Genomic DNA, 27,170 nt, shown 5'->3' on the forward strand with positions numbered 1-27,170 from the left:
TTGAGGCAAAGGGTGCACATTGACTATTAGTGACCTACCAAGACTATAGAGATGATGGTTATCTTACCAAGGGAGTTCGAGTGATCACCCTAGAGAGGTCAGGGTAGTGGACTAAGGATACTCGTTGGCTGCCCAGGGGCCTGTAAAGTCCTGCCAAGGTGGATGGAATCAACAATGGACATTTTTTTTTGGAGAGCTTTGTTTTAAATGGTCATAAGATTCAGCATTAAGAGAGGGTTTCAAATCAATGTTTGTTCCATTGAGTCACTATGCCCCGAAGTACGGTAAAGAAGGATGGATAGCTCCACTATTTTCAAAAGCCAAGCAAAACAATCCCACACACTACTAGGATAAGTGCTTAGGGATTTCTAAGGATGTGTGTGTGTGTGTGAATCATATGGAGAATATGTGGAGAGACATGCTCTACGATGGAGGAGCAAGCAAGACAAGCAAAGCTTGTATGCAAGCATACATTAAAAAAATTGCCATTGGAGATTGCCATGTGTAACGCCACGAGTATGGTGGATCCGGAGTCGACAACTCCAAGAGTTCCTTGGATAGATGGCCTTTGTAGTAGTATCAAAGAGAGCCCAACACTCTACCTAAGCCATGGAAGCCACCACTGCTTGTTGCTTATGACAAGCCCAAGAGATGGGTGATGTGCTCAAGGTGTAGAGGTAGCCGCACGCTGGGCATTAGGATCTCCTGTCCACTCAGAATCAATGTAGCCTTGCAAGCATAAACCATGACCATAAGTTAGTCCATAATTAAAGGTACATCTTAAATATCTTAGTACACGAAGACAAGTAATCGAATGAGACATTCTAGGTGCATTAAAATGCTAACTAAGCAAACTAACTGAGAATGTAAGATTTGACCTAGTTTAAGTTAACTAAAGTTCTACAACAGAATGATAGGTGTGAGCACCAAAAAATTGACCTGAGGTATCCTTATGTAGATGGACAATGGGATCAAGAGGTGTGGCCACTGGCCGTTTTGATCAATGTAATACTGTTTCTCCAATTGTAGGGCGTATTTTTATTGTGATAGAAAGATAGTTTCCTCGGTTCTAACAATCTCTTTTCCCAAGAAATAAGACAATATAAATAAGAGTCTCTTGCCAACTACTGTCCTGCTCAGAATGTGCAATGTAATCAGTTGTAAACAACGATGAATATGAAGCCTGAGAAGCAAACTGAGCAGACCTTCTAGGGCCCTTTGGAGTGGAATCTAGTGGAAGGATCCTTGAATCTCGCATAGTCTATTGGTACCAATGAGGTAACGGGTCTTGCAGAGGAGGCTTGGGGACTGAAGTATCTGCAAGAAAGTCAGGAGTAGGCAGTAGACCTGGCTTAGAAGGCACGATCTCAAATGATGTGAGCGGAGGTGAGAATGGAGAGTTTGATGTAGAAGATTTGCCCGATGTCCCTCTTATCAAAGACGACATCCCTCCTAACGATCACCTTGTTTGTTAGAGGATTGGACAAACGGTAGGCTTTTGCTTTGGAAGAATAGCCCACAAAGATCAAGAGGTCAACTTGAGGGGTGAGCTTTCTATATTGTCATAAGAAGTATGCATATAAGCACGATTATTGAAGACTTAAAAGTGAGAAACGATAGGCCGAGGGCCAAAAATGCCTCGTACGGAGTCTTTTTAGGGACTGCCATAGTTGGACATCGGTTAAGGATGTACACTAAAGTGTTAACAGCTTCAACCCAAAGGCACTCAAGGAGCTTTGTTGCAAACAACATAGAGTGTGCCATATTCATGATTGTGCGGTTCGTATGCTCTACAACTCCTTTTTGTGTAGGGGAATTGGTAGAGGTGAGCTAGCACGCAATGCCTTGCTCTTGTAGAAACTCAAAAAACTCGTGTGAGGTAAACTCACCACTAGAATAATTCCGTATAATATCCACATGACGACTAATTTAGTTATGAACCAAGAGCACCCAAGCACTAAAATAAGTGAAGGCATCTGATTTGTGCTTTAGGAAGTACACTCATATGTATGTAGAGAAATCATCCACTATTGAAAAGAAGTACAGTGAGCCATTTAAGGCGGCAGTGGATGGTAGACCACAAAGATATATATGAATGAGCCTAAAGGTTTTCTCAGCACAGGTGGTAGACCGATGAGGAAAGGGTGTATGATGTTGCTTACCTAGTTGACATGCTTTACATGTAGTGACGGGTGTGTAGTGGAGATGTGATGTTCAATGATGGCAATGGTGGAGAGAGAGAGAAAGAGTGAGTAGTAGTAGAGAGTGAGAGTAAGAGAGATGCACGATGTGTGGGTACAATGAGTTGTACCTCTTTTAGGATTTTGTGATAGTTATATGTAAAGCATGAGTGCTCACCGTTCACACCCGAGCACGTATAAAAGGCACGGTGGCCCTTTATTCCCAACAACCTCCCATCTAAAGGCAACGTGCCTTAAGGTTGAGAAAGGAATCAACTAAGTCTAAGTTGTACAAAGCTGAAATACATATACTATCCAACAAACCGCTCTGTTGGAAGATCCGTCATGAGAAGATCTGCATGATTATCATTTGTATAAACCTTTACAAGGTCAATGCTTTTATTGTCAAGTACATCCTTGATAAAGTTATACTTTACTTGTATGTGCTTCGTTTTTGCATGAAAGATGGGATTCCATGCTAGCATGATAGCACTTTGGCTATCGCAATGGAGGATAGGGGTCTCAGTAATACCAAGATCTCCCACCAGATGTGAAAGCCATAAAGTCTCTTTGCGTGCCTCAGTGGCAGCCACATACTTTGCCTCTATAGTAGACAATGCAACACACTTCCATAACTTGGAGATTAGGAAACTGCTCATCGTGTGAAGGTGAAAACATACCTTGAAGTAGCCTTCTTGCAGTGAGTATGACTAGCATAGTCTGCATTTGTAAAGCCAACGACAGATGTCTTCTGCTTTCCAAAGCAAATGCATAAATCCTTTGTGCTCTTAAGATATCTCATGATATCTTTCACTGCTTCCCAATGCTTTCTACCAGGATGTGCCATGTACTTACTAACCACTCCCACCGTAAATGCTATGTTAGGACATGTAGCAACCATAGTATACATCAAGCTACCCCTAGCTGAAGCATATAGAATCTTGGCCATTTCAGCCTTTTCATCATCAGATGTAGGTTTGTTCTTTGCGCTAAGTTTCACATATAGAGGCAATGGTACACCGATTGCTTTCCCTCCCTCCATATTAAAATGCTGCAAAATCTTGGATACATATTCTTGCTGTGATAGAGAAAGAAGACCTTTCGATTTGTCCTTGAGTATACACATGCCAAGAATGTGATTTGTCTCACCAAGATCCTTCATGTCAAAAACTACTGTGTAGATTCTGCTTCAATGTGTCCAATGTGTGAACATCCCTACCACCAATCAACATGTCATCCACATACAAAATCAATATAATAAAGCTGCCATTTGTTGCCTTCTTGGTATATAAGTAGTGATCCACTTGACTTCTTTTAAATCCTTGAGATTGCATGAATGTATCAAACTTATGATACCATTCATGCGGTGCCTCTTTCAGCCTCTACAAGCTTTTGTTGTGGTTATATACCATCTTTTTTTGCCTCTTGGCCACAAAATCTTCTGGCTATTGCATATATATGTCCTTATGCAAATCACCATGTAAGAAAGCAGTCTTGACATTCATCTGTATGAGTTCCATATCCTCACATGCAATCAAGCCCAATATGGTTTGCAAAGTAGTCATCTTGACTATAGGAGAAAAGATCTCATCAAAGTCAATCCCATGTTTTTGCTTATGTCTTTTTGCAACAAGTCGTGCTTTGTACTTTGGTGAAGAACTAGAAGCAACCTTCATCTTGTAAACCCATTTGCATGGTAGGACTTTCTGTTCCTTGGGCAAATGCACAAAATCCCAAGTACCATTCTTCTTTAGAGATTCCATCTTTGACAGGATAGCTTTATGCAATTTCTTACTGTCCTGTTTGTCCATTGCTTCCTTCAAGCATGATGGTTCACCCCAATCTGTCAACATGACATAATCAACATTATAATTGGCACCAGGAACAAACCTATTTGGTTGTTTGGTATTTCTGGTTGATCGATAGACCCAATGATTAGTGTTTATTGGTTGTTTGGCTTGCAAATCTCCATTAATAGCTTGCCATTCAAATGGTTCAGCATCTTGTCCTGTTTGTTCCGGTTGTTCTAATGGCATATTTTCTTGTTGAAATTGTGGTATATCATGGGCAACTTCTTGTCGATCAATTTAGCTTCATTCCTTACATTTATAGGGTCATTTACATCATGTATTTGCTGTTGTGCAATGGGCAGTCTTTGATGTCTTATATGTATTTCTTCTCCGAACACAACCCTTCTAACTTTCTCAATCTTTCCAGGTTGTTTGTGCATGCGGTCTTTTCGAAAGATAACATCATTGCTGCGTACAATTTTCCTTTTCTTGGGATCCCATAATTTATACCCCATTTTACCCTCGTCACCATATCCTAGAAAAATGCATTAACAAGACTTTGGCTCCAATTTGCTGTGTTGTTCTTGGCCTATGTGCACAAATGCCTTGTAGCCAAACACTCTCAAGTGTGCATACGAAGGTGGCTTGTCCGACCACGCTTCTTGACAGACTTTCCCTTCCCCTATTTAGTGACCGATTTTTCAAGTGTACGATTGCCATAACCGCCTCCACCCAAAATCCATGAGATAATGCAGCATGAGATAGTATGGTATAGACCTTCTCTTGAATAGTCCTATTCATACACTCTGCAACACCGTTTTGGGGCAGATTATAAGGGCTAGTGAGCTCCCTCTTTATCCCTTTGCTGTCGCAAAAGGCTTGAAAGGCTTCAGACACATATTCCCCACCATTGTTAGAGTGAAGATACTAATATCTTGCTAGTCATGTTTTCAGTAAGTGCTAGGAATTTTTAAAACTTATTCAATGCCTCATACTTTGTGCGTGGCATTATCAACAAATGTGATAAAATATTTATTACCCCTAGAGACAACCTTGGTATCTCATACACATTGGAATGTATCAACACTAAAGGTGAAGATTTTAATTAAAGAGACTTTTTATGTGATGTTTGAGCATGCTTGCCAAATATACAATGATCACAATGCTCAAATCAACATATCTCAAGCACGACAAATAACCCAAACAAGAAAGCACTTTCATTCTAGTTTGACTCATGTTCCCTAACTGGCTATGACACAAAGACACACTTGGTTGCTCGGTTATAGCGACAACATGATCACACACACTAGATACATATAATGGATACAACGTGTCACTCTTAGAGCCTTTAGCAACAATTCTAGATTCCTTACATATCTTCCATTTGCTATCCCCAAAAGTGGTGTGATAGCCTTCACCATCTAGTTGCCTTGCGCTTATCAAACTCTTTTTGAGCTAAGGTACATGCCTGACATTATGCAAAGTGAACACTAAACTATACTGAAATGTCAATTGCACACTATCAGTCCCTACAATGTCACATGTATAGTTGTCCCTCAAGTGGATAACACCATGTCTATCACCATTGTAGTCAGAAAACCACTCACATGGTGTGGTGTTACATGGAATGAAGCACTTGAATCAAGAATCCAAGTGTGCATGTCATCATCAGAATCTGCAATCAATGATTGTGCACGAAAAGAAGAAGCAAAGAGTATATCATTACCACTGTCACTCTTGTGATTGACTACATTGACTTTCTCTATCTTTACATTGCTTTTCTCTACATGTTGGCTGTCCTTTTTCTCGTCTTTGTTATTAATATATCAATTTTATGAGAGAGCCCCAAAATTTAGTTGCAATTTTTGCTCCAAAGGCATCCACGGGAACAAATTTGACTCACACAATCAAAAGCCCCAAAATTTCTCTGCTCAAACAGCTCAAATGACATTAAACATAACTCTCGAGAAGATTGTATAAGCTGAATTTGCCAAAATTTCACAAATTTTGCAAAAGTCCCAAATATGTTCGATGTCCAATGTGTTCAATTTGCATAGAAATTGCATTGCAAGTATATGCCGAGACCAAATTTGACCCAAATGTTGCAAATTTTGCAAAAGCCCCAAATTGTGCAGGGTCCAATGTGTCAAAATTTTAGGAAATTGTACCTGTCCCATTGCAATTTCCACAATTACATGAAAAACATAAATTTTTGAGACCCAAGAGTGTGTAAATTCCACAAATTTTACTCAGCCAAGTAAAATCTTCAAGCATACACCAAAAGCCCTAATTTTCGGAAGTAAATGCATGTCCAATGTTTTAGATTTGTTGAATTGTGCTTGTACACGTGTAACAACTCACAGAACTTTAACCGAGGATGAACCCTTGAAGAAGGAATGCGATTTCTTTTAAAAAGAAAGAAAAAGGGGATTGTCGACAGGTCGTTGGCTGCACACAACCTTTGCTGATGTGGCTCTTGTGCCAAACTACCTCGTAACTTGTGCTGAACTGTCGAGACTTGTCGCCTGATTGCCCCGTAGCTTGCATGCGACCTGTGCTGGTTGTGAGTGACTGGAAGGATTGTCGCTTGTCTGCCGAACAACTCCTTGTGACTTGTGACTTGTGCTCGACTCAAATTGACTATGTGCTGATGGCACAACTTGGATTTGCTTTGAGAAGCACGGTTGGGATAACCTTCAGCTCTAATACCAGTTTGTAGTGACGGGTGCATAGTGGAGATGCAATGCTCAGCAATGGCGATGGCAGAGAGAGAGAGAGAGAAAGAGTGAGTAACAGTAGACAGTGAGAGTAAGAGAGATGCATGATGTGTGGGTACAATGAGTTTTACATCTTTTAGGTTTTTGTGATAGTTATATGTAAAGTACAAGTGCTAAGGGTGTGTTCACACTCGAGCATGTATAAAAGGCACAGTGGCCCTTTATTCCCAACATTACAGACCTCTCAAAAAAGTTTTAGGCCTAGAAGATCCTCAACTATCCCTTTGGTGTAACAGCTCATAAAGAGTCATAGCCATGATGTCCTAAGTAAAAATGCCAAAAATGCTCAGAGTCCGTGGTCTCCTGTGTGGTGACTAAGGCTTGGGAGTGATGGAACTCTGAATCATCGGTAGTCGGCTCGGTAAGAAAATGGGTCATGTGGTAAAGGCTATTAGGCTGTGCCTTGTTGTGAGCAATCATCAAACCAATGTGAGAGTCTAGGACCTTGATTGTGGTTGCTGTGAAGAAAATTGCTCATGCCAATTGTCAAAGCTATTGAACGGACAACAAGTTGACCCCAAGTTGGGAGGCATGATAGACATTATCTAGTGAAGCGAGATCTAGACCCTGGTCAGTGGGAAAACTGATGCAACCTTGGGCCTCAATCTTGATTGAGGAGTTGTTTTCTACACGGACTCTCTTGGTTGCAAGGGCTCAGAAAATGAAAGTGTCCTTTATAGGAGTCATGTGATGGGTGGCTCCACTGTCCACAAGCCAAACAAGTGTTGATGTGCTCAGTTGTGACGAGTGGCCCTCTCCAGTCACCTCATTGGGAGGCAACTCATAGATGTGAACGAGACTTGTATCTGATGTCTCTAAGGAGACAATGTGGGCCTTTCCAAACTAGTTAGACAAATCCTTTGGAGTTGAGTAGTTTGTTGACTGTGATGGTTGACCGGTGGCAGTGTGGGTTTGGCCTCGCTACTGACCTTGCTGGGGGTTGTCGCCACCTTGCTTCCCTTGTAGGGGTTTATCGGATTAGGATGTGAGGGTTTGATTCTTTGATTTTGGTTATTTGCCTCTTGCCATAGATTGATACTCGTTGTCATAATGGCCAGCCTTTTGACAACGTTGACAATACAGATTTTTCTTAGATACATTCTGCCATCTAGGTTTAAGAGTAGATTGGGTGGTTCTGTGGGATTCACTATCCTTGTTTTGATTTTGATTTTGATTTGAGTTTTGTTTGCCCTTGCCCTGTTGCCCTTTCTGAGAAGATGCAACAAGAGCCCCTTCTATCGAGGACGTGTCATGAAATTGATCAAACAACCATGCATAACACAACAAATGATATTCGAACTCATAAAATGTGGGCATATGAGGTTGTGAAATCACCTGTTGCACAAAATGGAAATATTTTCTTGGCAGTTTGTTAAGGAATAGAGTAACTTGATTGTTAGAGGACTTGGGAGCCCCTGTGGGTCGATAACTTAGCAAGAAGACGTTGATACTTAGTCAACTTGATTTTCAAGTCATCCTTGTTAGTGATTTTAAAATTTTGGAGCTCATGATCCAAATTGATACAACGTGTTTGGGAGTCTAAAACATGTCTCATGAGATTCGACCAAGTGTTGTAGCTTGACCCGTTGAAATGAGTCTTGTCATTAAAAGCATGCTTGGTGGATTAGAAGTTGGAACCATGAAGTATCTATGAAGATATATAGGTGGGATAGGGTAGAGGATAAAATGGTGGTAGTGGTGGGGAATAGGAAGGAGGAGGGGGTAATTGTGGATAGGTAGAAATAGGTTACTAATGTCCAATGAGTGCCGATTGCTGCGGAGGTACCGAAATGAACATAGATCCATATGATACTGTAGGTGGAGTGAGAGGCATTGGGACATGATAGCCCTATCCAAATGTCAGCTTTGGCATAACATAATGACCGGGTGGTCCACTAGGTAATGCCATAGAGGTAAACTGCGGTACCAAACGATCTACACACGAGTATGTTTGGGATGCACTCCAAGAGGGATAACCCGAAAGTGTGTATGGGAGGTCGAGCCTCGGTCATAGGTACACCACTCGGAAATGGGTATGTAGAGGCCCTAAAGGTTGTGCCTAAATGTACGGAATCCCCTAGTATAGTATGTGCTGGATAATGCGGTGCATTTAATTGAAGTGGAAAGTAAGGTGCAACGGAAGATGAGGGAAGGATCAGTGTGAGCCCAAACGGATTAGTAATTGATGTTGTTGTGGGAAACATGGTTGGTTCCTTTTGTGGTGGTGGGGGATAGGAAGAAGGAGGGGGTAATTGTGGATGGGTAGAAATAGGTTCCTGATGTCCAGTGAGTGCTGATTGCTCTGGAGGTATCGAAATGGACATAGGTCCATATGATATTGTAGGTGGAGGTGGAGGCACTGGGACACAATAGCCCTGTCCAAATGTTGGCTTTGGCATAACATAATGACGAGGTGGTCCACTAGGTGATGCCATAGAGGTAAATTGCGGTACCAAATGATTGGCACTTGAGTATGTTTGGGATGCACTCCAAGAGGAATAACCTGAAAGTGTGTGTGACCCCCTAGTATAGTATATGGTGGATAATGCAGTGCATTTAATGGAAGTGGAAAGGAAGGTGCAACGGAAGATGAGGGAGGGATGGGTACGAGCCCAAATGAATTAGTAATTGATGTTGTTGTAGGAAACATGGTTGGCTCCTTTTGTCCATTAAATGCATTGGATGAAGATACACCTATTTCAAATCGACCATGAGAAATAATATCATTTGAAGAAAAAGGAAGTGACAGAATACTTACAAGTTCTTCATTCAGCTTCTTACCTAGTTTTGAGTTCATAAAGAAATACTTGTCTTTCTCATTACTTAGAAACCAACGGTTGTTTTGAAGAGTCTTAGGATCTTGGATATCCCCCTTTGAAACACTAGGAGCCAGGAAGTCCACAGTTGCATTACCAATATTGTTCCCTTTTGAAGGAACCATTAGAGGAGAGGGTGAGGGATGGGATGGAACCTGTGGGATAGATGGTGCACAAGAAGGCATAGGTGCAACAATAGAGAATTGCCTCGGAGGACCCTACATAAGAGAAGAAGAGTGGGATCTATATACTGGGCTCCCTCTCCTCCCAACTTATCTCTTAAATAGCTCTTAAAGAAGAATTCTCAATAAAGACCACCTACTCAGTAAAGTCAACCCGGGTATTGAGTCTAGTAAGGCCACAAACTAAGAGGAGTGGAAAGCTCAAGTCTAGAACATGTAGGACTTTTGAAATAGAGCTCAAGGAATGGGCGGGCAATAACGACAAAATGCCAACACCACTAATAGGCACCAAACAAATGTCACCAATAGTGACAAGACCCTTAGATGGACGAAGATCCTGTAGCAATTCGTGGAGTCATATGACTCAAAGCACGATTGTCAATAAGCTGTAGCTCTTCTTTCCCGTATTAAGCTCAAATAATTTTTGAAAATTTGCAATCTGATCATCGATCATGAAACTGTTTCTGAAAAATGGATTGAAAATCAACCCATGTCATTGTCTTGGGGTGTAACCCCATCCTCCAAGCATACGCCTTCTCTTGTAATATGATTTGTATCTTCTTGATGCACTGAGAATCACCAAATTGATACAAGTCAAAATACGCTGTCCATTTGGCCATCCATGAATTGATGTTCATCTCATCACATCCCTTCTTTTCCCCTTTAAAGGAATCAGGTTGAAATTGAAGAGACAATATCCTGATGGTTGCGGGCCCAAATGGAAAATGGGAAGTGCGCAGCTCGGCCAATTGAAAGTGTATTTCTTTGACTTGAGCTTGGAGAATTGCCACAAGAGCAAAATCTCCATTGGATTTGAAAGAAGAAAAAGCTTCGGGATGTTGCTTGTGCATGTGTTCAAATTTGGGAGAAGCCAGACGGATATTCTCCATGTTTGAGGTGTGTTTGAGGTTTAGTGGGAATGGGCAGATCAAAGGGAGACATCTTGTGAGAAGACATGGTATGGGGTAGAGAAAGGAGGAGAGAGAAGAAAATAAGTTTTGGAGAGATGATAATTTGAAGATCAAGGAGTGCAAGAGAGGAGAGAGGCAGTCTGCAAAACTAAAAAACAATCTGCATTTAATGTAGAGTTGAAACTCTTTTTTTTTTTGGTTGGGACAAGCAAGGGGGCAGCTTAAGGGACTCTGTTGCTTTAACAAAAGCACCTCAGATTGATATGAATGAGCAAAATATTGGTGACTAAGAAGTAAAATATTGTCGAGTGAACGATGATATGTAAGTCTCCATGCTAGCCTCTCAAAGGACATGTCCATCACCCGAAAGGTTTGATCAGTCAACTGAGCATTACATAGTTGGGTGAAATGCCATGTGCTTCCCACTCGAGAGGATCAACAAGCCATGGAGTCCTTCAATCTATTGAACAGTTTGTCAAACCTTCATGGATTGTTCGTTCATCTGCCCAGCTTTACTTCACACCCTCCCCAGGCAATCAACTGCCTCTTTCTCTCTCTCCAACCATCACATCACTTGCCTTGATTGTCACTTCAGTAGAGAGATGCTTCTCTCTCTCATTGTCATGACATTTCTCTCTCCTCGACTACTCCTTAATATTTCTCTCTCCTTGACTCTTGTTTTCAATACAGTCTGCCTCTTTCCCTCTCCACGACTTCACCATACATTAACAGTAAAGTTTACTTCAACAACAATCATAATGTTAACATTATAAGTAATGATAACACTAATGTAAACATTAAATGTTAAAGCAAATATTAAAAGTAATGATAACATTAACAATAAATATTAAATTGATAGAAATTACTGTTATCCAAAATTTAGATGCTTATCTGGGCCACAAGGTTTCAGCTTCGGATGTCAGTTTGCCAAAGCCTTGGGGTGGCAGTCTCCAAATTCTGATCATCATACCCATCCAAAATCCTTGCGCACAAGCATTGCCTCAATACAAAACTCGAGCACGAATACAAAACAAGAAACATACCTTGCTTTAGTACCTACCATCTGCAACAAACGTCCCTTGTGCATGCTCCTTCCGCTAGCAGTGTCTAGTACCACCCTTAACGAGATAAAGGCATACTTGTCAAGTGTGAATCGTCATGGTTCCATGAGCAAAAGTGGTTTTGTGCATGTCATTGGATCTCGTGTCCAATTGCAAGTTGACGCTCTAATACCAATGAAACGTCCCCCCAGGATCCAACTTGCACATGAGACACCATGCAATCCATACTTGCAATGAAAGGGACCAGACGCTAGACTCACCTCCTTGCCATAGGCCAAACGGGCTTAGTCACATGGAATGGCCATTTTTGGGTCCTCCATTCCCGTTCCCCATTCCCATTCCTTGTTTCATGCCTATTGCATGTGACTATATAGCTACAAGGAATGGCAATTCGTGGCCGCTCCCTTTCCCATTCCCGTTTCCATTCCCTATTCCCATTTTCCATTCCATGTGACTATACCCTCGAGCCTAGGAGCTAGCAACACTTTAGGTCACGATCACATCCCAAGGGTTGGCATCCCGTACCACTAGCCCATACCATCTCCGTATATGGATATGTTAGCCAATGGACCAAGAGTCCAAGAGTGGTGATCACATAATGAATTTGCACAATAGGGCCTTGCAATGACCAATGCTACTAGCGCCCATCCAGATGTCCAAGAACGTAACACCTTGGGTAGGGGTAGCTGGGCTTGTCTTTCCTCAATCTCCCTTGGATGAGGATTTTGAGTTGTAAGGTTGTAAGGGCAGTCGTGGAAGCTTGACCCTTGCCTCAGTTGGTGGGACATCCAAGAGTGGTGGCTATGGATTATGGAGGGCTGAGCCTTGGATAAGCTACAAAGGGAACCCAAGACTGGAGTCGGCATGCTTTTTCAGCATCCTTGGAGACGCCAAAGCACTGTTCGTGGACATGTGAGTTAGACTAGCTGGTGTGAAGAGGAGCTTACAAGATCCTCCATGATGCAATCTTCATTATCGAGATTTGTTCGTGCAGTGGTGGATTTAAAGGCATTGCCTGGCCTACATGTACTCGAGCCTTCAGCTTCACAATCGAAGTGTGGGAGGGTTGCTGCAAGCTAACATTCTTTCAGACAGAGCCTTTTTGTATATGTGACTTTGGCGGAGGTTTGGTCATCCTTTATCCACTTCCTCCAAGACCCCATCTCTGTCCACTCACTTGGTTTGGGAAGAATCATGCATATACACAATTTCCATCCAGGCACTTGGATGCAATCACTGAGCCTGCTTTGTTCCTCCTTGACTTGCTTGAGCTGCTCTATTGACCTACGAGCACCTCTTGGGTAGAAGCTTCTGTATTGTCTTGCCAGTGCTGTTTATTGTGTCCGGATAGATTTCCTCTCAAGTTCCTCTACAAGGATGCTGTCTGGCATGTCAGTGTTAGTACTGTCTGTATTGTCCTGCCAGTGCAATTTATTGTGTCCGGTTAGATTTCCTCTCAAGTTCCTCTACAAGTATGCTCTCTGGCATTGTCGTGCATGTAAGTGTTAGTATCATTATAATGTATGCACTTATCTCTTACTGTACTTAAGATAGTTTGGGAAGGGGGGTTTCAACATGTAGATTGCTGTGTAAATCAAATTGCAAACTCGGAATGCTTATTTTGATATTTCAGGTGTTTCCTGAGGCTTTACTACTGGGCATTTCGTTGTACAAAGCTCTGGAGGATTGCTTATTTGTGACAGAGAAGGGATTTATAGGTGGGGTTGAAACATACACCTGGCAGTCTCTGAATTTTCTCAAATTCTTCTGTCTGTACAAGCAGGTGCAGTGGCCTTCAAACTTTTGTTGTACTGTATGAATGTTTCATAATCCTGGTTATGCTGATCGAATTGATCTCATGCATAGCTGCAATATATACTTAACCTAGGATGTGCAGTCAACTTCATACTAACATGCATCAAAAGGTAAAATGTCTAGAAATAATAGAAATATACACTTTTACAGGCCTTGAGCTTAACCTGTAGATTTTACTAATTCCTCCTTTCTTACTTGGAAAAATGTTAACTTAACTGGCTTTTTACTTAGCCCATGTATTAGACTTTCTTCAGTGTTTGGATGTCTCTATTGAAGTCCTATACAATGCTCTTATCGTAACTTTACCTCGGGTTCATTTTCTGAGGTGTTAATCAGTATAGAATTTTCTTTTGCAAAAGAAAGCTTGAATTAGCATATTGATGTCAGTGTTATCATTATGAGGACTTATTTTGTACACTTGTTAAAACCAAGCAAGTTTCATTTCTTTTATGAAAGGAAAAAGGGTGTATGGCTTGCTATATTAGTCAGAAGAAAAATACAATAAAGTGCAAATGCTCAATCTGCTAGCTGGACCAGTCTACAAATCAAAATAATATATACAAGCCTCCCAGGGTGGTCTAGGATGAGGGGGGATAGAAGTCATGGTGGATGGATTTAGCACCATTGGGGGTGGCCATCTTGCAAAGTGAAGAACAAGCCATGATCACACCAATCATGAAGAAACTACTGATGAAGCTCCCATTGGTGTGAGTCTCCTAGTAGCTGTTCCTAGCGGTCTTGAACGGAGTGGATGATAGAGGACTAGAGCTTTGTCACGGTGGCATACATTGAGAGGTTCTCATTGCTAAAATAGAACAAAGTATTAATGCTCAATAGGCTAGTTGAAGCGGTTTGCAAATCAAAATCATGTATACAAGCCTCTCAATGTGGTCTAGGGGGGGTGGGGGATAGAAGCTTGGTGGAGGAGTATAGCACTGCCAAGAGTGGCCATCCTATGAAGTGAAAATTGCCATAGCTAACCCAAGTGTGACGAAATTGCTAACGAAGCTCCCATTGGTGTATCAAATTTTCCTGTAGCTGCTTTCAATGGCCTTAGAGAGTGGATGATGCTGCCAAAGTGGCATACACGAAAAGATTCTCATTGCTAAAAATCATTTGGCAACGTGCCTTCCAAATGCGCGGACTTGTGAGAGACTCAATGAGCTTCCATATCTTTGATTGTGATGTAGTAGGCTCCAATATTTGGCAGCTAGGCAAGGCCTCCATGCCCACTACAACTGACAAGATGGCAGCTAGGCAAGGCCTCCACGCCCACTACAATTGACAAAATAGCCTCAATGAAGATTGTGTTGTGCGGCCTTGTGAGCAAAAGGCCCCCATAAAATATACCCTAGGCTAGGCATTGCTCTATAGAGCAGATAACAAGCACCTCTCTGCATCAATTGCGCATTCTCCCATGACCGTAGGCGATGCTTCCGAGGCTCCAAGCATTGTATGGGCAATGCATGCTCCATCTTACTGCATTTGGGTCAGCCAACCACCAATTGCTAGACTCTTGTGTGCCACAAGCAATAGGAAGTAGGAGACTCTGTGGTCACCAACTATCCCAAAGGCATCTCAAGGTCTCGTGGAATGCATCCATGATGCTATGCTTTGCCCAACGTTTGTTGTGATGGAGCTCATTCCATGTCATCGTGTTTCAAGTTGTATTTGCCAATTCGAGGTGTGTAAGCAAAGAAGCTCATTGGCTTTTGGGTGGTTGCTGAAGTAGGCTAGGACCACTCTCTTGGATCCTAGTCTAGCTTCAGATCCAGTGGCCACTCCCATATGTTTGACTATACAAGTATAGGACAAGCCAAGAAAAAGATAGGGAAGAGGAAAAAGTTGGAGTCGTCTTCCAGCTCTAATACAAATTTTGTGGGGAAGCGTTGAGGATATCCCATGTGTCCTCATGGTGGGAAGACCTCATGCACTAAGGAGAAGTGCTAGAGGAAATACCCTCACCTTCGTCCAAGAGAGAAGGGTGCATCTACATTGAAGCCTTTGTCTATCTCTACTTCGTCACCCGCCATAACCACCAAATCCGTGTTTCTACACATTTATCACATGGAGGAGCCTTCTTTAGCTGGCTCGCCTTGTGAGCAAACTTGGCTCTTTGATAGTGGTGCATTGAGTCCTATGACTCCCTGAGGTGATTTGTTGCAGGATCTCCGTCCATCAAAGGGTATCATCACTGTTGGTGACATCTCTTCGGTGCCTATTAGTAGTATTGGCACCTTGCCTCTATTGTTTGTCCATCCATCAAGCTCCGTTTCTAAGGCCCTACATATTCTGGACTTGGGTTTCCTTCTCCTCTCAATTTATGACCTTCATAGACTCCAGATCCGGGTTGTATTCATCAAACCAACCATTTCTATTGAGGATTCTTTTATAGAAGCCCCTTTTGTGACAAGTTGGCAAGAGGGGGGACTATCATAGTTACCAGGAACATGGAACGGGAACGGGAACGAGAACGAGACCCCTTGGAATAGGGGGAAACACCCAAAGTGAGGGAACGGTACACACACACACACACACACACACACACACACACACACAGAGTCAACACTTGTCTTAGAATCTAGAGAGAGAGAGATCATATCAACCACAATTCATGAAATTAGACTCTAGAGACATAATAATCAAGTTTCAACAATAATAAAGATTCAAAACATTGTAACCAGCAATGGATTGTCACATTCATAATTCAACATTGTAATCAACAATGTTGCATAAGTCCAACTCGCAACAAGTGTGGATTGCAAAAACACAAAATATGCACTAAACTTTAAAGCCTAAATAGTAAAGATCCAAGTTACAAGAGCTCCAATTTCCAAGTCAATACTCTAAAGTTCCAAAAGGCTAGCTACTAAGTGCTCTGATTCATGAAAGATGGCTCCACTGTGCCTGAATGCTCATCCTGCTGAATAACATCATGCCCATCACCATCATCATCATCGTCATCTTTTTCCCAACATATAAAAGAATCAGCCTTTGCAACTGATGTACGAGCTAGCAAGCGAAGATTGGAGCTCACATAAACTAGGTCATTCGTCTTCATTGTACCAAGACGATTTCTCTTCTTTGAGTGAATATGATTGAATGAGCTCCATAGTTGCTCTAAACAAGAAGAGCTAATTGTTTGGCTAAGAATACGAATAGCCAAACTCTGTAACTCTAGAGCTTCTGCCCCGTAGTCCTCGCACCATAAAGCAGCCTCAATATTTGTCGTGTCCTCTAGTGCATCCTCTGTACCAAACATTCCTAATGTTTATTGATATATAGAGAGCGGATTTTTAATTTTGCATTGCATTTCACGGCTAGGATAAAGCCTTGCAAGCAATGTGTTCCAAGCCTTGACCACCTCAAGGTCTCTTTCTTGCATCTTTCCTTGAAACTCAGGATCAAGTACATATGCTGCAGCATGCATAGGAGAGTCGTACTCATTCCATCTGCTGACGCATAACTCCTTGATCTGCTCATACCTATCTGCATTTGGTTCCAAACTCTCCAACCTCTCAATCATGCGATCCATACCTTCATAGATCTTCCCAATGTATGGATCCATGCCATTTGCAAGCCTCAACATGTGCATAATAGGATCAACCTTTTGGTTGGTGCGATTGACCTCATCCCAAAAATCTCTATCAGAAACATATGCATTCCATAACACAGCAGTAGCAGTGGCAGCCCCAATCCAATTTTCATACTCATCACTAGCAAATAGCTCCCTAATTGCATCTTTGCAATAGTGCAATCGACCAAGCATAAGAAAGTTATATGCAAATCGTGTATCCGAGTATTTAAGAAGTTCTTTGTCACTTCTCTTGCGAAAGTCATTATGCAAGTACTGATGATTACATATAAATGTGATAATCTTGTTGCCTTTCGCAACAAGAGATGCAATCCATGGCAAGTCCCCAATATCCTTCAACAAGTTATTCAAGCAATGCGCCATGCATGGACTAAAGGTGATATGTGGATACATTGCCATTAAAATGTTTCCTGTTGCCCTATTTGTAGGTTCACCATCTGCCACAAACTGCACTACATTTTCTGCCCCAACAGCCTGCACTGCCTCGCACCACTCGGATGCCAATACATCTGTACTCTTTCCAGTCTGTGAAGCATCATGACTACCAATGAAGTATACATCTCCACGAGAATATGCAACAACACCATGTATGGACCTATGGCGTGTGTCACTCCATCCATTTGCTATCAATGTCACTCCATTTCTTGTGCATTGATTGCAAATCTTTGCTGTTGCAATCTCTATGGCTACTTTCTTATTTTGAAGCAATGTAGTCCTGATAGTTTCTGATGAAGGGGGCTTATGTGTGGGTCCATACTCTGCAATCTTTGTCACCATATTTAAAAAATAAGGTGACCTGGTTGATTTGAATACAATATGGTCATGGTAAAAAAAACGTGCCACTACTGCGTATGTTTCCTCTTTTTTCTTTGGTTCCCATGAAGTGTGCAATGAACTCTGTTTAACACCACGACATGTTGCCATTGATGGCCCACGAGAAGGCTGCATAGCCACTAATCCTGGTGGTCTTCTGCATGAAGCACCATGCCCTGTTGGCCTTGGAGTCCATGTTGTGGGATCCACTGCTATATTTGGCGTCCTCCTGGCATGTGAATTCCCCATAGAAGTGGCTATGCAGTTAAGTAACTCTTGCCTTTTCTCAATTGATACATTGGTGTAAAAACGCACCTCTTTCCCCTCCTCATGTAGAAGATGGGCTCTCACTTTATCAGCCCCACTAGTGCGAGCATAAGAGCAAAGTTTGCATTTCCAAGGGCAAGCCCCTCCACCTCTCAATGGCACCCCTGCATCTACCTCATCCTACCATGACCAAGTAGTGCTTCGACTTCGTCCAGTTGTTGACGAAGTACCTGCTGAGGATGATGAAGATCCCATAGATGTCAATGCTGCCATCTATATAGAAGTGACAAATAATCAGTAAACTTCAATGAAATTACAGAAATTTGCAGCGAACATTTCAACATCCATGTGTCAAAGTTCAAGGAAATTGCAGAAATTTCAACCAAAGTTGAAAGTCCAATGAAATTGCAAAAATTTCGGCCACAATTTCAACATGAGCATCAAGAATGAAGATTCCTCAGACCTCACCTAATCGCTGGCGGGAGTCAGGCCAAGCAAGCAATAGAGGTGGGCCGCACACGACGTAGGCGGGAGAGCCAGGTGGGCAGAAGTAGGCACGGCCTTGGCGAGGTAGGTGTGGCAGGTGGAGCAGGTGAGTGAAGCGGGAGCAGGCGGAGTAGTGAGTGACAGGCGGGAGAAGGCGGGCAACAGGTGGAGCATTGGGCGACAGGCGGGAGAAGCTCGCGGGCGATAGGTGAGAGATGCAGGCGAGTCGCGACAGCCTACAGGTGGACGGGAGCAGGCATGGGAGTAGTGGGTGACAGGCGGGAGTAGCAGGCGACACAGTTTTTTTAAATTTAAAAATTATGTTGTTGGAACTGCCATTCCAAACAGGGAACGGGCGGGAACGGGCCAAGGAACGGGAAGAAACGTTTCGCCAACGTTTCTTGGGCTCGTACCTCCCGGAACACGTTAATCTGTTATTATGCGCCGGTACAGGCGTTCCCTGTCTCTATGCATAAGAGTCACCTATATCTTGCTGAAAAGAGGAAGAAAACTCATATGAAATCACATGACACTGTGTTCCAATCTTGGGCCTTCTCATCCTCAATTGTTAAAACTTTGTGCAAAAGTGGAAAAACATTGGTCAAATATGGCGTTAGCAAGGCTTGTTGGGCTAAATTACCATTAGCTTTAATTAAACAGTCCCAAAATTGAAGTTAATCAATGAATTTCAACCATTCTTTTAAGCTGGGAGTAGTTCAAGAGAGTTTCATATAAATAGACAACTATCCCAAATAGAAAGCCTGCCCTCCCATTCATTCGATCTCGTTTTTGTAGGTTTTAGGCAGTCTTGCTTCACTGCTCACACCCTGTTCACAGAGGACATCTCAGCCAAGGCTGCTCGATATTGTCTACATCCATCCGACACTTGTTTCTGGCCTCCATCACGCAGTCTATAGCATTTTTTGCAGCATTTATTGCATCTGCTGCATCGTCTACAGTTGGCGACTTGTTCTATTGTTGTGTTTGGGATTTGCCGCTGCTGTATAGATTGCCATGTCATCATACCTGCGTTTTTGGTGTTGTCAGCTTGCCATATCATCAAACTTGCATTTTTGCTGCCTCAGTCTGCCATGTCATCACCAACTTGCTGCATTTGCAGTTTTCTCTTTCTTTTGCCTGTTTGATATTGATCCGGCATCACCCTTGCTGTGTTTGCTGTTGTTTGACATCTTAGAGGTTGCCTTGATGTGTTTCAAGATCCGTTAGGAGCACGGTGCACTCTCTAGCTTATTATCTTTGCCTCTGTGCTCAAGACATGAGAGTTCAGGTTACAATATTCATTCACTGCATAGTGTTTTTGTTGTGTGAGCATTGTATTATTAAGATTTATTCATTCATGATCTACATTGTGTTCATTGTCTTTGAGTTACGCTAACCCTAACTGTGTTTTGTTGAGTTTATGCTTTGTCGTATGCTTTTACTTGTGTTTTTGTGTTAGGGTATTTCTTTACATGGTATCAGAGCTGGATCTCTTTGAGGAAACCTTGGCCTTTGATTTGAAAGCCCCTCCAAGAAGTACGAACAACAAGAGGGCAAGATGACTTGGAATGCAATATCACTACTTCAATCTTCGGAGTCAAATCCATTGAGAAACAAGTAGGGGTGGGCCTCATAGCTTGCATCTTCAACTTCGGACGTGGTTGGAGAGACTTCACTCTACTATGGAGTCTATAGGCCATATGAGATTTAAAGAGCCGAATAAATACAATCTCATCCAGTAGGTTTGAGGTAAATTTGAGTTTTCCCCTTTAGATTCGGTGCACCGATCTAATGATTTTGCAAGGAGGACGGAAGCTCCATAAAGGACTAGCTGTCTTGATGTGGAAACTAGCATGGAGCACAAACCCTTCATCTCTCTACTACCTTTATCTTTATCTCCACCTCTTTTATCTCTTCCATTTACATCTCCACCTTCGTTCACTCCTTTGTTAAGTACACAAAACAATACTTTCTGTTTTTGCAGCTCATGTTCCATTTTGCTTCATTCAAATTTTACTATTAGTGATGATTCTTGCAACTTTGATCCTTTTGATAATTTGTGAAGTCATTATTTCCTCCTTAGGTATATTCCACTTGCTACAAAACTTCTTGTTGTGGTACAAGATGTTGATCGTCATTTGAGACCAAGAGACCTCTTGGGCCTAGTGTCTTTTCAAGAGATTTGCTATAACCATAGTACCATTGGGTGCCATAAATTTTGGAAACAAAAAAGGTAGACAATAGAGTTTCAGCGAATTTTTGAAACGGTGGGAGGGAGTTTCAGTTTTTAGCATTAAATCCATACATTTAACGTATCAATGTACTCAAGACCATTCACTCAAATTTCACTGATTTTCTTGAATTCATCATCTGTTCAATCAGCTCTTCGAGTCAATGAACTTAGATACTGTCCAATTTGCAGCCACTCATCAATATAAAGTTCTTCAATAAAGGCTTCAACAGGAGATACATGACAATCATGAACAAGGACAGAAGCAGCAAACTCTGTCTCATCATCTTCTGCAAGCATTGACTCATCCTCATATCTCGCTCTAGATAGCATGTCAGCAACTGAATTATCTTTCCCTGCTATGTGTCGAATTTCTGGATTCAATGATCACATGTTGGTATCACATCATACACGATCATTTCAAGACTGAAGAACATAAAAAATTGAGTTAGAAACATGAGCATTAGCACTACGGATACATCATGGACTTGTTTTTGAAGTCGGAAGCTTGAAGGTTTTAAGGGGGGCAAAGAAGAGGAAGAAGAAGAAGAAGGAGTAGAAGGAAAAGATAAAAGGTGTTTTAAGGAAGATAAAAAATAAGAAGAAGAATAAGAAGGGGGAAGGAGGAGAGTTGCGATGTAGAGAGAGAGAGAGAGAGAGAGAGAGAGAGAGAGAGAGAGAGAGAGAGAGAGAGAGAGAGAGAGAGATTAACCTTGTACCTTTTTTTCGTAATTAATACAATTGCCCTTTACGAAAAAAAAAAGAGAGAGATTAACGTTTACATAAGGCCAATGTGGCCTATGAGACAAAATCTAGAGTACATCCATGTCTAATGTCATCTCATTAGTAAGGTAAAGATAACATTACAAATAAGTGGGTGGTCTATGAAACAATAATGAAAATAACTATACGATGGGACTATACTAGGGTTAAACCATGTGTAGTGTTGTTCCATCGATAGAAAAGAAAAAGGAAAGGAAAGGAGAACTAGATCTGATAGAACCATGTACAAAAGTGTGGTGGAGACTATGGGTTGTAGTTGATCTCAAGATTTGCACATGATCTCAGCTATGATGCGGTCCCTAGCTGCTTCACTGATATGCATGGTGGTGAGTCTTCGGTGTCTCGTGATAATGACTCTAATTCGACTGTGGTGTGGCCTCCTCGGACGTGGTCCTCGTAGATGGGGTTGTCGTGCTCGATGAAGGGAAACGACTCTATCCAATGTGACTCCACGGTGTGGCCTATAAGGTGTCTCGGGGGGTGGCTCTGTCTCTGCTAGGCTGGTAGTGTCAGTAGGGTCGGCTCTGTAGAAGTCTGTTACTGCTCTTTGTGTGTGTTCCTTTGGGGTGGGCTGGCCTCCTATCTCGTAGTAGTGTAGTTCGGCGCCTCTTGAACTCTAGGAGGAAAAGACGTGGACATCTCTGGTCCTTGTACTCCATGACGTGATGAAGGGGTCCAAATCCATTACAGAAGAGGCAGTGGTACCGTCCTCGTATGCCATAGTATACTGTGCATCTGTATATGTAGTGCTCCTCCGTCTCAGGTTGTCGACCACAAAGCTGGTAAGTCCTATCCTCTGCTAGGGTATTTGTCCATTTTCCTGTCTCCATCTAAAGCCTATGTGAGGAGGTGCGAATCTGTGCGATAGCAACCCGTACGCTACGGGAGAGATGCGTGTCCATATATGCTGGCCGAATAGTGAAACCATCGTGAGAGAGACACAAGAAATGACTCATGTAGAACTCCATCCTCGATCCTAGAGGGAGTGGTGGATGGATCCATGTCCTTGCTGTCTTAATCCTCAAGATATCAGCTTTGATCACTTGGTTGCAACTCTTATCGGCTGAGAGAAAGTGTAGGGAAGTCAAGGCTATATATAATCCAAAGATGGAAGATGATCAATATCCAAACCATGTAGGCTCATCCAAATAGCCATATGTGAAAACCAATAGTTCTTCTTGCCTCCTGTTGCTAGTTGTCTAGATGAGGTTAGTGCCAATCTAGAGTATCTATGGCGTGGAAGTTCCCATAGTTTGTGCTACAAGGTCACTACCCCGAAGAGTGCCTCCGTAACTATAGGTGTTGCCCCTAGCTATGCTCTGACAATTGGATGTGGGGTGGAGGGCTTACTTCTAATCATGCGTGCTATCATCATGATCAATGGCCTTTCCATGCTATCCCAAGCATCATAATAATCCCTCTCTACTCCAATTTGATCATTGAGTAGGCTAAGACGCCTGTGGTACAAGCTGCAACCCCATACCTCTGCTCCATATACTAATGTAGGTGTGACTAGGGTGCCAAACAACTAGAGTTTGGTGCGGGGCTCGAGCACATTGACTCTCGAGTGCCCCTAGTGCTGTGTATCCATGTGCCCGATGTGCCTTTGATGCCCCTCTCAATGAAAACATGGGCCAGAGAAGGTGACTCCCAAATAGACATATTTCCTTACATGCTCAAGTATGTCTCCCCCAAATGTGAACTGGTACATAGATCTAGTCACCCATGCTGCTGAAGTATTGAAAACCATGGTTTTGGTCTTTCCAAGGTTCACTGTGAGGTCTTTATCTCTACAGAAGATGTTCAAAGCATCTAGATGACACTATAATCCCTCCGGTGAATCTGAAATAAGAACAATATCATTTGCATACAGTAATATCGGTATTAGCAACTCTGTCAGGCTGGCTCCAGCTCTTCCTCCTCAGTCTATTTCATCAGACACTTCATCTATGCATAGATCAAACAATGTGGATGAAAGTGGACATCCTTGTTTCACTTCTATGGTACTGTCAATCCTCTTTGATAGCCCCCCAGGTGCTCGTACATGACTTGCCACTACCTCATATAATGCATAGACACCCCATCATATACCCTCTGGTACTCCAATGTCCCGCAATCTTTGCATGATGCGTGCACGAGCCAGTGTATCAAAAGCTTTGCGAAAGTCTACAAAGCAACAATAGATCCTCTTGTCTCGGGCTTGATCCTCCTCAATAATGGCTCTAAGTGTGAGAATATGGTCCAACGTGGTATATCCTCGTCTGAAACCTGAATGTCCTTGTGCTCTCTTGCCTTGCATTTCAGCCCACTCACTGAGTTCATGCTCCAATATAGATCCATATATCTTGGCCAAAGTATAACCGATCATGATAGTCCTGTAGTTGCTAGGAATCAGGGGATCACCACTTTTAAATAGCGGAATTATAGTATTGTTTGACCAACTCATAGGGAAACCTTCACATACTGCTCTATTGGACATATGAGCTAATATGGGTGCTAATATGTCACAAGCATGTGAGTAATGTTCTGCTACTAGTCCATCCTCATCCCGTGCCCTTCTTCCATTTTGTAATCTATAAATTGCATCCCTAACCATTTTTTATGTGAAGAAAGACCACTGTGTTGGCCTACAAGCTTGTGGGGGCTTCATAGGTGACTGTCCTGACGGGTCATACAACTGTCTCCCATAGTCAAGCCAAGCATCTAGTGATGTAATCTGTATGGGGGGCTGTCTTTCATGAAACATCTTCCATGCGCTCTTGCTATTCCGCCCTAAAAATAGCTGATATATCTCTGCTTCTGCTTTTGCTAAGTACTCTCGTTTCTTCTTCCGCACAAGGCGTTTCAAGAACGCCTTTGCTTGGTGATGTGTTTGAGTGTCTAGCTCCACTTCTCTTTGTAAGCGAGCTCGGGTGACTCTACACTCATCATCATACCAGCTATTTTGGGGAGCAGTAGTTCATGTGGGTCACATTGGGGCAAGGTGTGTGGGAATGCATACATGGATGATCCATGTATGGCCTCTGCTAAATCCCTTGCACATTCTTCCAATGATCTACTCAAGTCCAATGTATGTAAACTGGTTTGCAGAGAACCACTGTAGATGTGTGAGGTGTCTTCTGTCAAGTAGTATTTGGGATGTTTAGGGAGGCATGGTGTTTCATGTTTCATATGTACACAAGAGAGCATGAATGTCAAAATAGCATGATCTGTTGCTATGCCAATTGGTCTCTTAGATACCTTAAAGTTTTGGATATCTGGTATCAATGCTGGTGAGTCTATCAAGTAGTCCACAGTACTTGCCCCTTTGTGATTCCAACATGTCAAATTGTCAGATCGTGGCTATTGTGGCAGACTATTAAAGATGTCTAGTCTATGTGCAGTTCCCAAAGTCAATAGGTGTGTCCCATAGGTACTCACTTCTTTATCCTGGGCTCTCCTGTGTAGGCCTATTTCATCTATGTCGATCTCTTTGAACATGGCATTATCATGCATATAAAAGTCACTCTATCTATCTCTAGTGCGTGCATTGAAATCTCCTACTAATAATATGTCCCCAATGCTAGCATATCTCATGATATCCTCATAAAGTACATCAAAGGGAGATCCATCTCGTGTGGCATAGGTAGAATTTGCAGGAGGAAAGTAGCATATTGCGATGAATATATCCCGTAGTCTTCGTGCATATATCCTAATCCATAAATATCGTGCATCATCATCTCTTTTCATTACTTGCACTATCCCTTTGAGGTTTTCCCGGTATAGTATGGCCACACCTCCAGAATCTCTAGTGCTTCTTGGTTTTCTAGTTGGTGGATGAAATGCACTTTTCCACCTGTATCCCTACACGTTTGGTAGTCGGCTACCTTTACATTGGTGTGTTTCTGTGTACATTGCTATATCTATGTTTTGGAAGCTATCTTCAAAGTAACTAGCATCCAAGCGTAGGGCTCCATTACAATTTCATATTGACATCCGAAGTGTCTCATAGGCCTTGTACCGTCATGAAGTCCTTTTGTTTGATATATATATATATATATATATATATATAGAGAGAGAGAGAGAGAGAGAGAGAGAGAGAGAGAGAGAGAGAGAGAGAGAGAGAGAGAGAGAGAGAGAGAGAGAGAGAGAGGGAGGGAGGGAGGGAGAGAAAACTGACACGACGGAAGGCGATGGCGATTCCTGTCCGCACATTGACGTTCATGGTGCAGTCGCCTCCTGCGTTTCAGGTGTAACGTTCTTTTCGTCGTGATTGTTCCGTGGGCCCTCGTTTCATCCTGCTCCTGAGCGCCGCCTTGCTTCGCCCAATCGCTCTATCCCGCCCTGTCTTCTGCCCAACGGCCCTGTCTTTTGCCTAGTCGCCCTGCCCCGCCTTGTATTCTGCCCAGTCGTCCTGCCCCGCCCTGTCTTCTGCCCAGTCTCCCTGCCCCGCCTTGTCTTCTGCCCAATCGTGCTGCCCAATCGCCCTGTCTTCTGCCCATTCGTCTTGCCGGTCCTTTTTTGCCGAGGCGCCCAGCTACGGTAAACCCTAAGCCAGACAATTGACAGAGAGGCAGCGTCTCAGCCGGAGTGCCCATTGATCTGTACAAAGACAGAGAGCGAGAGAGCGAGAGTGTGAGCGCCAGTGAGAGAGCAAGAGAGTGAGAAACAGCGAGAGAGGACAGAAGTATGGCTGGGTTGGATATGGCTTTTATCGACCAGACGGTGGCAGCCCTTGGTTCGCATTCTGATATAGAGGTGCCGGAAGATATGGTTCCTTGCACGAAGGAGATGCCTTCTAGTTCTGACCTGCCACCTGCGGGCAAACGCTCCAAGCATACTTCCGACGAGACTATGGGTCCTCAGGAACGTTCCTATGCGCAGGTTGCCTCTGATTCTATGGATTCGTAGGAGATTGACTGGGAGCATTTGCTGGAATTTGCAAATACTCTGCTTGGCGATTATGTCCAGCATAATCATGAAGCTTTTTCTGACTCGGGAACTGATGAAGTGCTGGAAGCCACGGTGGACCCGAAAGTTGTCTTGCGATCTTTTTCGGTGTTTTATGACCGTGCGGTTATACTTTTTTTCATTGGCAGGATCCCAGTGCTTTCCCATATTCGTCAGTGGCTGCACCATTTATTACAAGGGGAGTGTGTTGAGGAGATCTTTCTTGGATCTCGCGGCTTTTATGAGGTGTTGCTTAAATCAGAGAAGCATCAGGCTGAGCTCCTGTCTAAATTGCCATTGTTCTTTGATCGTCGCTTGGTCCATGTTGTGCCATGGTGCCCTATGGCAGACTTTCAGCGCCTGCTTCAACGTGAATGCCCGGTGTGGGTTGAAGTGGAAAATTGTCCGGCGGTCTATTGGCCATTGTTAAAGGATGCGATGGCAGTTGTGGGAACGGTGCTGGTTCCCCCAAGCCTAAGGGCCATGAATCAAAACCGTTTATGTATGTTGTGAGACACGGCCAGGAAAAGGCCTG

The 27,170-nt window shown here is 42.8% G+C and overlaps 1 protein-coding gene across 2 annotated transcripts in view; it reads left to right on the forward strand.

The window, feature by feature from the left end:
- LOC148015852 (holliday junction resolvase) overlaps positions 1 to 27,170 on the forward strand; it is a 76,836-nt gene that overhangs the window by 18,682 nt on the left and 30,984 nt on the right. For both annotated transcript variants that reach the window (XM_087663755.1, XM_087663756.1), the window contains one exon: positions 13,351 to 13,500. In XM_087663755.1, coding sequence (XP_087519881.1) covers positions 13,351 to 13,500 — 150 coding nt within the window. The remainder of the gene's footprint in view (positions 1 to 13,350; positions 13,501 to 27,170) is intronic.

This window comes from Lygodium microphyllum, chromosome 23 (genome assembly GCF_053477565.2).
Source record: "Lygodium microphyllum isolate KBCC chromosome 23, Lygodium_microphyllum_v1.1.10, whole genome shotgun sequence".
NCBI classification, from domain to species: domain Eukaryota; kingdom Viridiplantae; phylum Streptophyta; class Polypodiopsida; order Schizaeales; family Lygodiaceae; genus Lygodium; species Lygodium microphyllum.